This window comes from Galendromus occidentalis, unplaced genomic scaffold (assembly GCF_000255335.2).
Source record: "Galendromus occidentalis unplaced genomic scaffold, Mocc_1.1 scf7180000077366, whole genome shotgun sequence".
Lineage (NCBI taxonomy): Eukaryota > Metazoa > Arthropoda > Arachnida > Mesostigmata > Phytoseiidae > Galendromus > Galendromus occidentalis.
The window spans coordinates 186353-200137 of NW_003805354.1; the positions used below are offsets into that span (position 1 = coordinate 186353).

The 13785-nt window shown below is 50.8% G+C and overlaps 3 protein-coding genes across 3 annotated transcripts; 1 reads left to right on the plus strand and 2 right to left on the minus strand.

Moving 5' to 3' along the window:
* Nucleotides 1-3589: 3589 nt before the first annotated feature.
* On the minus strand, nt 3590-4747 carry RpL12 (ribosomal protein L12). Its single transcript, XM_018639129.1, has 4 exons — nt 4715-4747; nt 4568-4619; nt 4001-4245; nt 3590-3840 (listed from the first exon to the last, which is right to left on the minus strand). The coding sequence occupies exons 2-4, from the start codon at nt 4602-4604 to the stop codon at nt 3625-3627; spliced, it is 498 nt and encodes a 165-aa protein (XP_018494645.1). The 5' UTR covers nt 4605-4619; nt 4715-4747; the 3' UTR covers nt 3590-3624.
* Nucleotides 4748-5013: 266 nt separating this feature from the next.
* On the plus strand, nt 5014-9923 carry Mtr4 (exosome RNA helicase Mtr4). Its single transcript, XM_018639128.1, has 11 exons — nt 5014-5149; nt 5594-5689; nt 5779-6010; nt 6141-7239; nt 7373-7585; nt 7709-7953; nt 8039-8371; nt 8455-8714; nt 8831-9017; nt 9266-9509; nt 9588-9923. The coding sequence occupies exons 1-11, from the start codon at nt 5055-5057 to the stop codon at nt 9638-9640; spliced, it is 3057 nt and encodes a 1018-aa protein (XP_018494644.1). The 5' UTR covers nt 5014-5054; the 3' UTR covers nt 9641-9923.
* Nucleotides 9924-10286: 363 nt separating this feature from the next.
* Nucleotides 10287-13630, minus strand: LOC108864129 (putative ATP-dependent DNA helicase Q1). The gene is made up of 4 exons (XM_018639123.1): nt 13523-13630; nt 12361-12675; nt 10653-12253; nt 10287-10469 (listed from the first exon to the last, which is right to left on the minus strand). Exons 2-4 carry the CDS (start codon nt 12656-12658, stop codon nt 10287-10289), a joined length of 2082 nt encoding a protein of 693 aa, XP_018494639.1. The 5' UTR covers nt 12659-12675; nt 13523-13630.
* Between the last annotated feature and the right edge of the window lie 155 nt (nt 13631-13785).

Genomic DNA, 13785 nt, shown 5'->3' on the forward strand with positions numbered 1-13785 from the left:
ACTGACGTCGACAACAGAGCCACGAGGCTGATCTCAGTCCGTGGACGGAGTCGGAGACATCTGAAGCTGATGACTCAGCGGGCCGGAGCTCCGAGCTCTCCATTCTTCAACGACAAATTTTATAGGGAACTAAATCCGGCTGGGAACATTTCTCCGGGGAGATCTCTTCGTTGCGCCACTGAGCACCTCCTCTATGCAGCGGGAAGGCGGAGTGGGCGCGTGGTCCTATCACGGTACGAAATTGCGGAGTTATCCTTTTGACTCCTCAATAAAAACGAAGAACGAAAAGATAGTCTGACGGATTCCACTTGGCTCCGCTCGGGGATTCGAATTGACATTATCCGACTCTATTTCGCCGATGGTGATTACTTCTCGAGGATGTCCTCATACCGGTCGGGGAGAATCCTCCCATCGCTTTCGGTGATATTGATTTGCTCCGTCCTGGAAATTCTGCGTTTCTCCGCGTGAAGAATACATTCGGGCAGGTCAAGGTCCGCGATCCCTTCCAGGAACTCAACTCGTAGCAAGCTCTTTCCACGTAACTCCATGGTGTTCGAGTGACGGGAGAGAGAGAGGAAGACACTAGCCGATGCCGAAAGAGTTTGCTGCCTACAGCATCTAGCCTGAACCCTCCCCAAATGATATTTTCGCAGGTTCCGAACTTAACAGAATTCGCGGCCGTTCTCAGGGCCGACGGGGACGAACGAGCTCAACGCGAGCCATCGCTCACCCAGAGTATATTTTGATCCTCATTGTGATCGAGCTCAGCGCCGTCGAGGGTCGAGTTCCCATCCGGCAGAGGATCGATGTCGAGAGGCGGAGAAGGCATTCGAGGCTCATCGCGGGAGAGGCTCCCAGTAAGGGACCATCGGGGAAATCAGCTGGGTGGCTAGCTCTCCTGTGGACACCCAATTCGATTTCACCTGGCACCTATGTGATTCCGAATGGGCAAATCACAATCGCAAGGAACAAGTTGCATCGTAGAATAATTGTATCTACCGTGTCGAAGTTTCGCACCGCAATATATCGTGAATTTCACTCGATGGCCGAATTCAAACATGTATGCAGGACCTCGCCGTGATTCACGCTCCAGTATCTGCTTCGTGGATCATTCCACGGAAGTAATTCTCCGTGGTGGGCGAAACCGGGTTGGCCAAAGGTGGCTGAGCGAACCCCTCCGGAGAGATTTATACATCTTCGAAAACGTACCGGTGTCAAGCCCAATTCCCTGCTTTCTTGGTTGACCGCTTTCAGTCCAGTGTGAGCTTGACCGTGGTGCTTTTCGCTCTTCCAATATATCTTCCTCGTCCCGCTGGCGGCAGTCTCCTCCGTGGCATGGACGCACGACCAGCGATGCATTGCGACAGACGATTGTTTGGTGGTCGGGAACAGGAAGAAGCAAGGCTCCCGTCAAGACAGGAGGGCTTATAAAGGAGAAGCCGTCGCGGCTAACCTAACTCAATCGTGCGATCCATACATCGCGGGATATTGTGCGATATATCACGCGATTTCTCTACGGAAAAAGATAGAATTCCTATCAGATCATCAGTGCATGCATTCATATGTTTGGGTGAGTCGCCTCCTGGAGTTTATACTACTGCAATTCAAGGTACGAGGCGTGCGGCACTAGCGTTCTCTCTGAGCATGTTGAGGCCGAACGTCAGACAGAAAGCTCTGGGAGCTTCCAAGAGTCCTCGAAGCTCCAAGGTTCCCGACTTCAGGTTGCGGAGACGAGCTCCGTCCCTTAGCTCGAAGAATACGTCCTCTTATTCCTGTCATTGAACTGGAACGGAAAATACTGTGATTCTACTTTTTCAGATTTGCCACCATTCTCCGTCCTCGCTTCCCCGCCGCGAAGCGGGGCACGGGAACAGGTTCTCTCACGAGCTCCAATCGAGAGCCGATGTTTCCAGAGAACAGCAGTGCGTGCTGGGTCCGAGCTGAGGACTTGCGACCCGAAACCGTTGGCAGAAGTCTGGCGTAGTCTCGTACAGCCAATGTCCTCCCACGCGATCCGAAGCTTCCACTGACATGAAAAATCGAGCACGGCAAGGCTGAAGCCGCGCGTGGGTTGCGTCATGCATAGCCGAGAAGATTATTCAGCTTCTTTCCGGAGACGCACCTTGACCGAAAGTCTGTGTGACGTCTGCATTCAATCAGAGCTACGGAGCCTGTTGATCGGAAGAGCGAGCTGAGGGGGACAATTGTCATTGAGACCGATGTTCAGAGGGTTACGCGAACTTTGTATCAGGAGCGAGTCGATGGCCCTCGAGGCTTCCGTCGCCGTAAGAGTCGGACTCTCCCCGAGGATGTGTGTTATGCGATAAGTGCCCGATGAGTGCCGTATGAGAGGAGACGCACCTAGCACCGACGAGTGGGCGTACGTCTCGCGAAATATCTTTCTCAGACGGACCGATGGGATAATATTGTATTCTGAAAGCAGGTGGCTGGAGCGCCTGTCTACAATTTTCGACTTTTCGCCATTCGCAGCTCATCGGCTTATAGACGGTCAGGTGAGGCCCGGATCCCGAAATCATGAGGCATTATGCACTATATTCCGATATCACGATCTATTCGTGGCTCCCGTCATGGATAGATCACTGGTGATGAATGGATGCTGCTCCACGTCTTCTGAGCATGAAATTCAATGAACTAAAGGATGGACCCTCCAGGAGGAGTCTCAGCGCGGGATTCGCAGCTCAGTTCAGTCATCCGCTCTCACGGACTCCTGAGATTCCCAGAGCACCATGACTTGGGAGAATCGGATGTGCCAGCGGCGGCGGCATTCATCAGAGAGAGAAAAAATCCAGAGGGGAAGAAGAATCGCATTCGGTTCCGGGTGATGAGAATGGGCTGCGCTGCCATAGGGCTCGTCGGAGGTCGAAGAATCATATCACGGAGAGGTCTCTGGTTTCACGCAGATGGCAGTCGCGAAAATTGAGCACATGGGTTGGAGATTCGCGTTATCTGGCCTCTAGCTCTACTCTCGATCTATGGTCCGGAATGAACATACGGCCAGGGTATCGGATTCATAGCCTTCCGCACCTTTCTGAGCTTCGGAATCGCATGGATACTTGTTCCGATATTTACTCTCAGAGAGCGAGACCTTCTCCTCCTGACGTCTAGAAACACCGACTGAGTCCAGATCGACAAGCTATCAAGCGATTGCCGCTCCCACACACGTTGATGCGAATCTAACCTGGCTCGTTGAAACAGAGTCAAGAAGGTTAGTAGGTGATCCCATTACATGCGGCTCTGATCGGATATCGCGCAGGGAGCGAGACCGTGGCGAGAGAACGAGCTAATTGGGAGCACAGGCGGGGGCTGAGGCCAAGCAGAGTATCTCGATACCCGTGATCGACTCCGTGCCGTCTGCTGGTGAGACCTGATCCCTGATGAAGCGAAAGTGTTCCGATAACCCGACCCCTTGTCCCGCACTGCATCTCCTCTCCAACCCCACCTCGGTCGTGAATCGGGAGCCGGCGTTGTTTTTTCTTTAGGCCCTGTGGGAGGAGTCGCGGCACACATATCATCCACCAAGGAGTCATTCTATACTTCTAGGAGAGCACCTCTCACGAAATACAATCACAGCCACTGGTGACACCGTCGGGAGGCTTTATTTTCTTAGGATTCCGGGACGACAATTTCACCATCGTTCACTTTGTCGATGATGTCGTGGGGGTTGCAACCCTCTACGGTGCATCCAACAGATTGCGCGGTGCCTAGAACTTCCTTGACGGTCCCCTTGAGCTCACGAGCCATCGAACGAGGTCGCATCTGCCGAGCGATGTCCACGATGGTGTCCATCGTCAGATTACCAGAGTGTTTGACATTTTTCACCTGCAACCGACAAAAGCTACGTCATTCAACCCATCGCGGCCTCGAAGGGAAAAGTTATCATAGCTGGTGAGAGATTCTGATGCTTGAGCATCCAGCACGAGTTATTCATCTCCGTGAATTTTCTCTGTGCCTCTGCTGCAGAAAACCGGCGCTTACGGACCTTCTTCCTGTCTCTGGGAGGCTCCTTGAGAGCCTTGATGACCAGCGAGGCAGCGGAGGGAACGACTTCGATTTTCGCCTGACGGTTCTGGATGATGAGTTTCACAGTGATCTTCAAACCTTTCCAGTCTCCGGTGCCTTTGGCGATGTCTTCTCCGACTTTCTTCGGCGAGAGACCCAGAGGACCGATTTTGGGAGCGAGCGCTGATGTTGCACCGACTTCGCCTCCCACGGCTCGGAGGCACACTGTCGAGGATAAGTCACATTGTGAGAGAGGTGCATTGGATAAGTTGCGATCTTAAGGGAAAAACTCCCTCAGTGAAAGCACAGCCGGGCTCCCCGAAGCATGTGTTCACTGTTTTGAACTGGTTCGTTTGATTCAGAGCAGTGGTTCCGCGAGTACCGACCCGCCGCTTGCCCTGACTCGATCTTGCGGAGCTTCTCTCGGAAGGTAGGATTGCAATAATGTATTCTATCTATGCATGAACGGTTCAATCGCTCGATTCCTGCAAGCGTGAAAGCTGCTCGTGAAGCCGCGAAACTTCGATCGAGCTGAAAAGGGACCTACCGATCTTGATCTCGTTCGGATCGAACTTGGGCGGCATGGTCACAGATCAACGCTGGAATGTATATTCGAATTTCAGTTGGAATCCGACGCTTTCTAGTGGATTTCTGCGGATTTTCACACAGATAGCTAGAATCGCACGGCACTCACCGCACACGTCCCAAGAAAAAGACCTAGCAGACGACAGCCATTCAGTTTCTAAACATTGTCGTTTCCGGCGGCGCGGAACTTTGAAAAGTGAACACGTTTCGCGGGTTTCTCGCAATAACTCCTCGCAGATTCTCTTGAACTCGCAGGAAAAGTTGAGACCTGTCAGTTTAGGGCTTGTGTATCCGGATGAATGGTGATGAAGAATCTAATGATCACTCGAATGAAACGGAAGAAAAAAAAAAAGGGCTACCTTGGTCGACGACGGTGTCGGATGTTGTATGTATTTCTTTAGAGTGTTCATCGCGCCGACAGGCAGTGAATGCATTCGTTTAGATGAAAGATGGATGAGCTATTCAGTGTTTTCGAGAGTACGGGCGCTGCCGAAAAGTCTGAGGACGGTAATGATGCTCCGTCCAAGTCATCCTCCAAGACAACGTGAGTGTTCGGATGTTTCTCCCGGAAAAGAACGTTTTCCGCCGCCGTGCTTCGATTTTCCCCCGTGGGGAGCCGTGAGCCAAACCGGTGAAGACGGAGTATTGACTGACACCGTTCACCCCTGTGAAAATGCTTTCTTTTCTGGGCCCTGTCGACTCCCCGGGAAATTGTCGGTCCGGGGTTTCCTGGGCGAAATTGCCGAGCATTCCAGAATGCTCATAGAAAATTTCAGACTGTATCGTGGGATGGTACTTGATAAGCAACAAGTGCCACAGAATTCCGCCATCAGACCCCACTTCTGAGGAGTTTCACTATCGAAATCATTGGGGATGTGATGCTGCTCGATCTCCGGGTCTCAAATGAATGAAAAGGAAATAATCACGAAATGTGAGTCGAGTGGCACAAGCGTTCGTTTGACCACAACACGATACATTCGATTTCTAGGGACGATATCGTCAATGCGATTTTGCAAGGCAAGCATAAATCGGACGAGACCGAGGAAGTATCCAGAAAGAGAATTAAGATCCTGCAAGAGTACAAGTGAGTTGGGACAAAATAGCGGTCGCTCATCTCCCCGACACGAATGAGACATGCTAGGAACGTTTCCCCCTGATTCCGTTATTCTTTAGCCCCGATGACTACGCGACTCGCTGCACGATTCATCGTGTCGAAACCGTGGACTCGTGTTCCCACGAGGTTGCCGTGCCCTCGGGTCAGGAGTTCACGCCTCTCGAAGTCAAAGTGGGCGCCCCAGCTCGAGAATACCAGTTCGTCCTGGATCCATTCCAAAAGGAGGCGATTCTGTGCATCGAAAACGAGCAGAGCGTTCTCGTCAGCGCTCACACATCCGCTGGAAAAACGGTACTGCCTTTCTTCCGCCTGAGTCCACGTCTTCTCCGGACATCTGCCGGAGTACCGCTCGTCGTCGATGGCGGCTTGAGGCTGTCGGCTCGACGATCCCGACTCACAACCCGACTGTTTCCCGCTCCAGGTAGTCGCGGAGTACGCCATCGCGTTGGCGTTGAAGAACAAACAGAGAGTCATCTATACGACTCCTATCAAAGCGTTGTCCAACCAGAAGTACCGTGAATTCTACGAAGAATTCAAAGATGTCGGTCTGATGACAGGGGACGTGACCATCAATCCGACGGCGTCGTGTCTCATCATGACAACTGAAATTCTCCGCAGTATGCTTTACAGAGGCAGCGAAATCATGCGCGAGGTCGGTTGGGTCATATTCGACGAGATCCACTACATGCGGGACAAGGAACGGGGAGTCGTTTGGGAAGAAACAATTATCCTGCTGCCAGACAACGTCCATTACGTGTTCCTTTCGGCTACGATCCCCAATGCGCGGCAATTCGCTGAGTGGATTTGTTATCTCCACAAACAGCCGTGCCATGTCGTTTATACCGAGTACAGACCGGTACCGCTGCAGCACTACATCTTCCCCGCTGGCGGGGACGGTCTCCATCTGGTCGTAGACGAGAAGGGTGTCTTCAAAGAGGACAACTTCAACTTGGTCATGACAACTCTACAGAGTGCCGCCGGTAACGCCAAGGGCGACGCAGGACTGAGGGGCAAGAAAGGCGGCTTCCGGTCCGATACCAACTGCTATAAGATCGTCAAGATGATCATGGAGAGAGATTACAGTCCGGTGATCATCTTCAGTTTCTCGAAGAGAGAGTGCGAAGCGTATGCCACCCAGATGAGCAAATTGGACTTGAATTCGGCGGAGGAGAAGAAATTGGTCAATGAAGTTTTCAACAATGCCATGGAAGCATTGAGCGACGAAGACAGAGAGCTTCCTCAAGTGCAGAACGTCTTGCCATTATTGATGAGAGGGATCGCGATCCATCACGGCGGTTTGTTGCCGATTCTCAAGGAAACGATTGAGATTCTATTCAGTGAAGGATTGATAAAAGCATTGTTCGCCACCGAGACTTTTGCCATGGGGCTAAATATGCCGGCGAGGACGGTTCTCTTCACGAATGCGAGAAAATACGACGGGCAGAGCTTCCGTTGGGTTACGTCAGGAGAATATATCCAGATGAGTGGACGAGCCGGCAGGAGAGGACTCGACGATCGGGGTGAGTTCACAGCTGCACTGGATTCTAGGTATCCGCAATGAATTCCTCCCGCGGCATATAGTCCGAAATGCGTACGGATCTTTGAACTGTCATGAGATCTAAGAGGCACTAAACTGAAATTATTCTTTTCAAGGTATCGTCATCCTGATGATCGATGAGAAAATGAGTTCCCAGTCTGCCAAAGACATAGTGAAAGGAGCACCAGACGCCATAAATTCTGCTTTCCATCTCACTTACAACATGGTATTGAACTTGCTGCGTGTGGAAGGTATCAATCCGGAATACATGCTGGAGAGAAGTTTCTTCCAGTTTCAAAACTATGCTTCGATACCTCAGCTGTACCAGCGTGAGTCCAGCGATCGCTCGAGACGGTCTTTGCCTTCTGCGTTTCCGTAGAATATATCATGCGACATTGTGGAATCCTAATCGCACTGGAAGGTCTTCATATAGCTCTCCCGTTCGATTCAAGGTCTGGACGCACTGCAAGAACAGTACGACAGTATGCAGGTTGATCGAGAGGACGAAGTGGCGGCTTACTTCAAAGTCGATCAGCAGCTGAGCAAGTGCAAGAACGAACTCCGGAGTTTCATCTTCAAGCCCCAGTACGTGGTTCCGTTCCTTCAAGCTGGACGGATGATTCACGTCAGGAATAAAGAGGACGATTTCGGATGGGGTATCGTTATTAACTACAAAAACAAGAGGATACAGAGCAAGGTGAGGATGGAATCTTTACATTCAGAACTTCGCGGTCAGAAACGGAACAGAATCCACGAGCGCCAACTCAACGTTTCCCCCACAGCAACCCACAAGCATTCTCGACCAAGAAGACGTCCAGGTGATCGTCGAGGCTCTGATCTACGTCAGTCCAGGAGCAACGGAAGCGGAATCCATCAAACCAGCGCCAAAAGGAGTGAGGGGAGAGATGCAAGTCGTTCCGATCCGTCTGGACTTGGTTGAAGAGATCTCATCGGTCCGCCTTCTGTATCCGTCCGATCTCCGACCGCTTGATAACAGGATGAGTGTGCTCAAGTCCATTAATGAGGTCGAAAAACGATTCCCCCGAGGAATTCCCTTACTCGACCCAATCGATGATCTTGGTATCAAGGAAAAAGAAGCCAAAGAACTTGTGAAGGTCCGTGGTCTTATTCTGAAGGGCAGCAAAAGAGCGTCATCGAGTTGAACGACTTGCTTAGATACCGGTTATCCTCTCTTCAGCAAATCGCCGCTCTGGATGAACGGCTACGCACTTTGCCTCTGCACACGGAACCGGACCTGCAAAGTTTATACAAAGCTTATTTGGCGAAGCAAGGTGTCGCGGAGCAGGTGAAGCAGTGCAAGAACGACATTAAGCGGGGCAAAAGTCTGCTGCAAATGGATGAACTCAAATGCCGGAAGAGAGTTCTTCGACGTCTCGGGCATTGCAACAACGCAGATATCATCGATGTGAAGGGTCGCATCGCTTGCGAAATCAGCACGTTCGTATACACCCAGACTACCCGGTCGATGAACTCCAGGCAGCCTCGAATCCTCTTTCTCCATATTGTTCCGAGCAGGCGATTGACTCTTTTAACCGGCGAAATTTTTATTTCAGTGCGGACGAACTTCTTCTGACAGAAATGATCTTCAACAACGTTTTCAACGATTTGAATCCGGCCCAATGCAACGCTCTCTTGTCCTGTCTCGTTTTTCAGGAGAAGAGCAATGAGATGCCGAAATTAACCGAGGATCTGATGCAACCTCTGAGAATGATGCAGGACATGGCCCGCAGGATCGCCCAGGTGACTGAAGTACCGATGGAAGTGTTTCTGCTTGGACGCACTCGTCTTTCGGGAACTCCGTAGAACACGAACTCCAACGTCGTGGAACTTTTATATTCGTTCATTTCACATGCCGTGACCCGTGATCGATGGAATCATATCTGGGCTCGATAGATTCATCCAGAGTCGATTGCTTATTTCGCCACCATCCATCCCGACCTCCGTCCTCAAACAATTCTCCGTTTTCTCCTCTTCTCTGTTCTGTTAAGGTGGCGCATGATTCGAAACTGGAAGTGAATGAAGAGGACTACATCGATCAGTTCAAACCGCATCTGATGGACGTGGTGTACGGCTGGAGCAAGGGTGCCTCGTTCGCTCAAATCTGTAAGATGACGGACGTTTTCGAAGGCAGCATCATTCGTTGTATGCGCCGGCTGGAGGAGCTCCTACGTCAAATGGTCCAAGCGGCGAAAAGCATAGGGAACACGGAGCTGGAAACGAAATTCAGCGAGGGTAGGCTTTGGATTCGGGCACTTATATTTTTCCTCATTTTCCAACTTGACGCGGTCTGCTCATTCGACACCTTTCCAGCGATCCGTCTGATCAAGAGAGATATCGCCTTCGCGGCCTCGCTCTATCTGTAAAGGTAAGGATGTGGAGGATGATTGTAAAACGACCATCTGGAAGGTTTTCTCCAGTCTGATAGTTCCCGTTATTCGCTTCTTATTGACACCGAGGACCGAGAGGGATGGGGTTGCGAAGACCTGCGCGACCCCGTTGATGTATGACTGCTTTTGTACATACGTAAACGCAAGAGGGGCCGACCAATCCATGCAAGTAGTCGGAAACAGAGAGAAGTATTGGGATCTTCATGCTTCGGAGACTTGCAGTCAATCATTCTCACGGAAAACCGCCTGTCTCCAGAATGAACCAAAAAAAAAGAAGCTCCTCGCGCGAATAGCTACGAAGAAATTCTTCGGAAGATTCGAACTAATAAAGAGAAAACTGTCGAGTTCTCGGAACGCACACGAGTATTCATTTGGAAAATTAACGAACAGTATCGGTCAAGGCACGCGCGTGAGTTTTGCTGATATCGTCCTCCTTAAATTCTCGAAGTATAGCGATAATGTCAAGTGACGCCAAGCAGGACTCGATGATCCTTTCCTTCGCGGGCTAGATTGGGATGAGAGAGGTACTCCGGAAACCCGGAATTCCTGTCGAGCTTATTTAAACGATCGATGACGACTTTTTGAGACCACAGTACCGCGAGCCATGAGGCGAGAAAGCGATTCATTGGAGAACCTGTTGTACCGCCACTGCAAGTTGGTCCAATGGTTGAGTAGAGCCCGTCGACTCCATTTGTTGTTGATCCTGTACTAACTGAACTAAGATGTGTTGACCGGGCTGCTGCTGTTGCGCTTGAACTTGCAAGAGATGCATAGGTTGAGGCATTTGGTGAATTTGAACAACTTGCTGCAAGGGTTGACTGACAACTATCGAAACCTGCATAGGCTGTTGCTGCTGCTGGTGCTGGTGCTGCTGTTGTTGTTGTTGTTGTTGTTGTTCCTGCTGCTGCTGTTGCTGTTGTTGTTGCTGCTGTTGCTGCTGAAGGTGCTGGATCTGATGTTGCTGCAGCTGCTGACGCTGGGCTTCTACATCCATGATTCCAGACGCAGACTTCTCCACCGCCAGATGATCGTGTTTAGCCGCTTTATTGGGCACCAGCGTCTCATCGCTATCCGCGCAACCGTCAACCATGTCGATGGAACGTTTCTGGATTCCGTACATTTCGAGCTCAGCTTTTTCTGAGCCTTCGATTAGCCGTTTCATTCGAGATCCCTCGGCCAAATGAGAAATTGTAGAGTAGGGCGTGAAGTGGAATTTCTCTTCGAGATAGCCCTCGCACAGAGACCAAACAATTATCTGGCCGACATGCTCTTTGATGTGGGCAGGAGCGTTCTCTTTATTGAGGCGCTTCCGGAAAACGTCCATCAGTTTCCAACCGGTCACTCGTTGACCGGAGGCCGAGAGCTCCTCGAATATCGTGGAGAACAACTTCACGTACTCGGTCACATCAACTAATTCCCTTTTCTGAGGATTGCGGCAGTTGTCGCACATGCTTTCGAGGTTGTCCGTCGAACAGACCACAGGACATTCTCCGTAGCCTTCAGACAGGGACTCCTGCAGAAGCTGTCTCCGGCATTTCGAACGATTCAGGCAATACGCAATCATCCGATAGAGGTATTTAAGCCCGTTCTTCTCGGTGAAAACCATCGACGACAGGCGGAACACATCCTGGAACTTGAACATACAGAGCGCGTTGGCTCTCTGACCGCGCCGACCCGCTCGACCCGTCTCGATATAATAATTCTGGAGGCTCTTCGGTAGCGTGTAATGTACAACGAAACGACAGTTCGGCTTGTTGATGCCCATCCCGAAGGTTGAAGTTACAACTATCACATGAATTTTATCCGTCAACCACTGCTTATGAACTTTGCTGCGGTAATTCATTTTCAATTGATGATGGTACGGTTTCGCTTTGATGCCGTGATCCTTCACGAGTACGGTCGCCACATCCTCGGCGTCTTTCACCGAAAAACAGCATACGATCCCGGCTTGTTCGGGATAATTTTTCTTGATGAGCATCGCGATCTCACCGATTACATTTGGTCGCCCGATTTCAACGAAGTCCACCTCGTAACAAATATTCGGTAGATTCGAACTCTCTCGAAAAACCGCTCGTTTGCCGAGATTCAGCGCGTTGGCGATGTCGAGTACGACGAGCTGGCTAGCGACAGATGTCAGCGCAACGATTGGCACCCCAGGATAAGTACTCCGGAACGAAGATAGCGTTTGATAATCCGAACGAAAGTCATTCCCATTCGAGGCGCAGCAGTGAGCCTCGTCCACAACGATCAGGGATAGTTTCTTCTTCTCGTAGGTTTTCGTCACTTTTGCCATAAACTGCTTACTCTTGCTGAGCTTGTCTGGCGTCACAAAGAGCATCAATTTACTTTGATGGTGGGCTTGGAAGGACATTTTCACGAATATCTGGTTCAGATCCTCCTTGAGGAGATTGATGTGGACGCCGAACACCGGGAAGTGCGGATCGATGGCCTCCATTGCAGCCACCTGGTCTTCGAGGAGGGACGTCAAAGGCGTCACGACCAACACCAAGCCCGGTAGGTATTGGGACGCCAATTGATAAATCAAGGACTTTCCACTTCCGGCCGGCATCACCACGATGCTGTCGGTTCCTGGAGGATGAGCGAGACAGGTTAACGAAAGTTTTCATCTATTGGCGAGGATGACCGTAAGTTGAGCGCAGAGGTCGATCATCGAGGAGACAGCGCAATCAACATACCTGAGAGAATACAATTGAGGGCAGCCTCCTGTGTCTCGCCCAGCGTCGAATGGCCGAACTTCTTCTGAACCAAGTGCCGTATTTTTTCCGTCCACGGAAAAACTCCGTAGAATTGCTCGACCGGAACTTCATTTTCTTTCGCAGCTTGTTCCAACTTTATACGATTCCGGCGTTCGATCAGCTCACTCTCTTTGGCTTTGAGTTTCTCGATACGCTGCTCGATTCGAGCAAGTTGCAAATCGATATCTTCAAGTTCATTTTTATCACTAACGTCCTCAATGGAACCCCGTTCATCCATTCCCAAGTGCGCCGGCTCTGAAAGGATAAAAATATTCTCTTTCAACATTTCCTTCCCGAGAACTCACGGGAGGGATTCCCGCGCTCCCCTTGTTCGAACCCAAATGACTTCTTCCGCCCAGGAACAGAAAACTACTGCAGGACGCCTCAAGGAGACGACGGCGAATTCTACGAAAGCGAACGCATAGCCGGCTCGTGAGACCACCCCCGAAACTCGACGTTTCAATATATATTTCTGCCGGCTCTCCTATCGGTTGAATGAGAGAGACCGTGGGCCGCGCCTTAAATGGGGAGAATTCGTACGCTTTGATGCAATCGGAATGAGAAGAAGCGTCAGAAGTCATCGAACCGCCGGAGTACGGCAATTCCCGACTGTTTCTATTGAGAATAGAAAATAAGTTAATGAGGATGTTGCCATTTCGAATAATAGCAGAGACACTAGCGCCTCGGCGATTCCCGCGCTCCGTGTGTGAGACACGGGAAAAGTTGCCACTTGTACTTCTGGAGAGGGGAGTCATGCCGAAGACACAAGAAACGGACGACTTCGAGAAGGGTGACCGCGTCTCACGCATGAGGAATCCACCCGTAGATTTGGGGATTGACCCCGAAATATCTGTCACGCTCCACTGCGGATGTCGTTCATCTGAGGGACTCGCGAGTTTGTGAAAATCCCCTTGAAATACTCCGAAAAGTCGAAAATTCCTGACGACATCGAATCTGATCTTGTCAGCACTATGGATACAGTCGTGCTCGGGAAAGGTGGACTGACTGGCAGGCTTCCGATGCTTCGAGCTCTTTCAGATTTCAGGGCTCCACACGTTCGAGCCGCTCGAATCCGTCTTAGCAATTTTCCCCGGACACCTACCGCTCGCCTTTTCGGCTCTGGCTATCCTCGCCTTAATTCCCTTCGAGGTACATCTATCACAATCACTGAATATGTTTTCTCCCGAGCACGGAGAATTGCTGTGCCGCTCTCAATGGTATCGCGCATTGATACTCTCGCAGAGGCATTCGGGCAATGCGGCGCAAAAAAATGATAGAGAGAGCGATTATCGTAAAGATCACGAGCGGGTCGACACGTATGGCAAATCAAGGAGTTTAGATCCCCTAAGACCTCTTCCATATGGT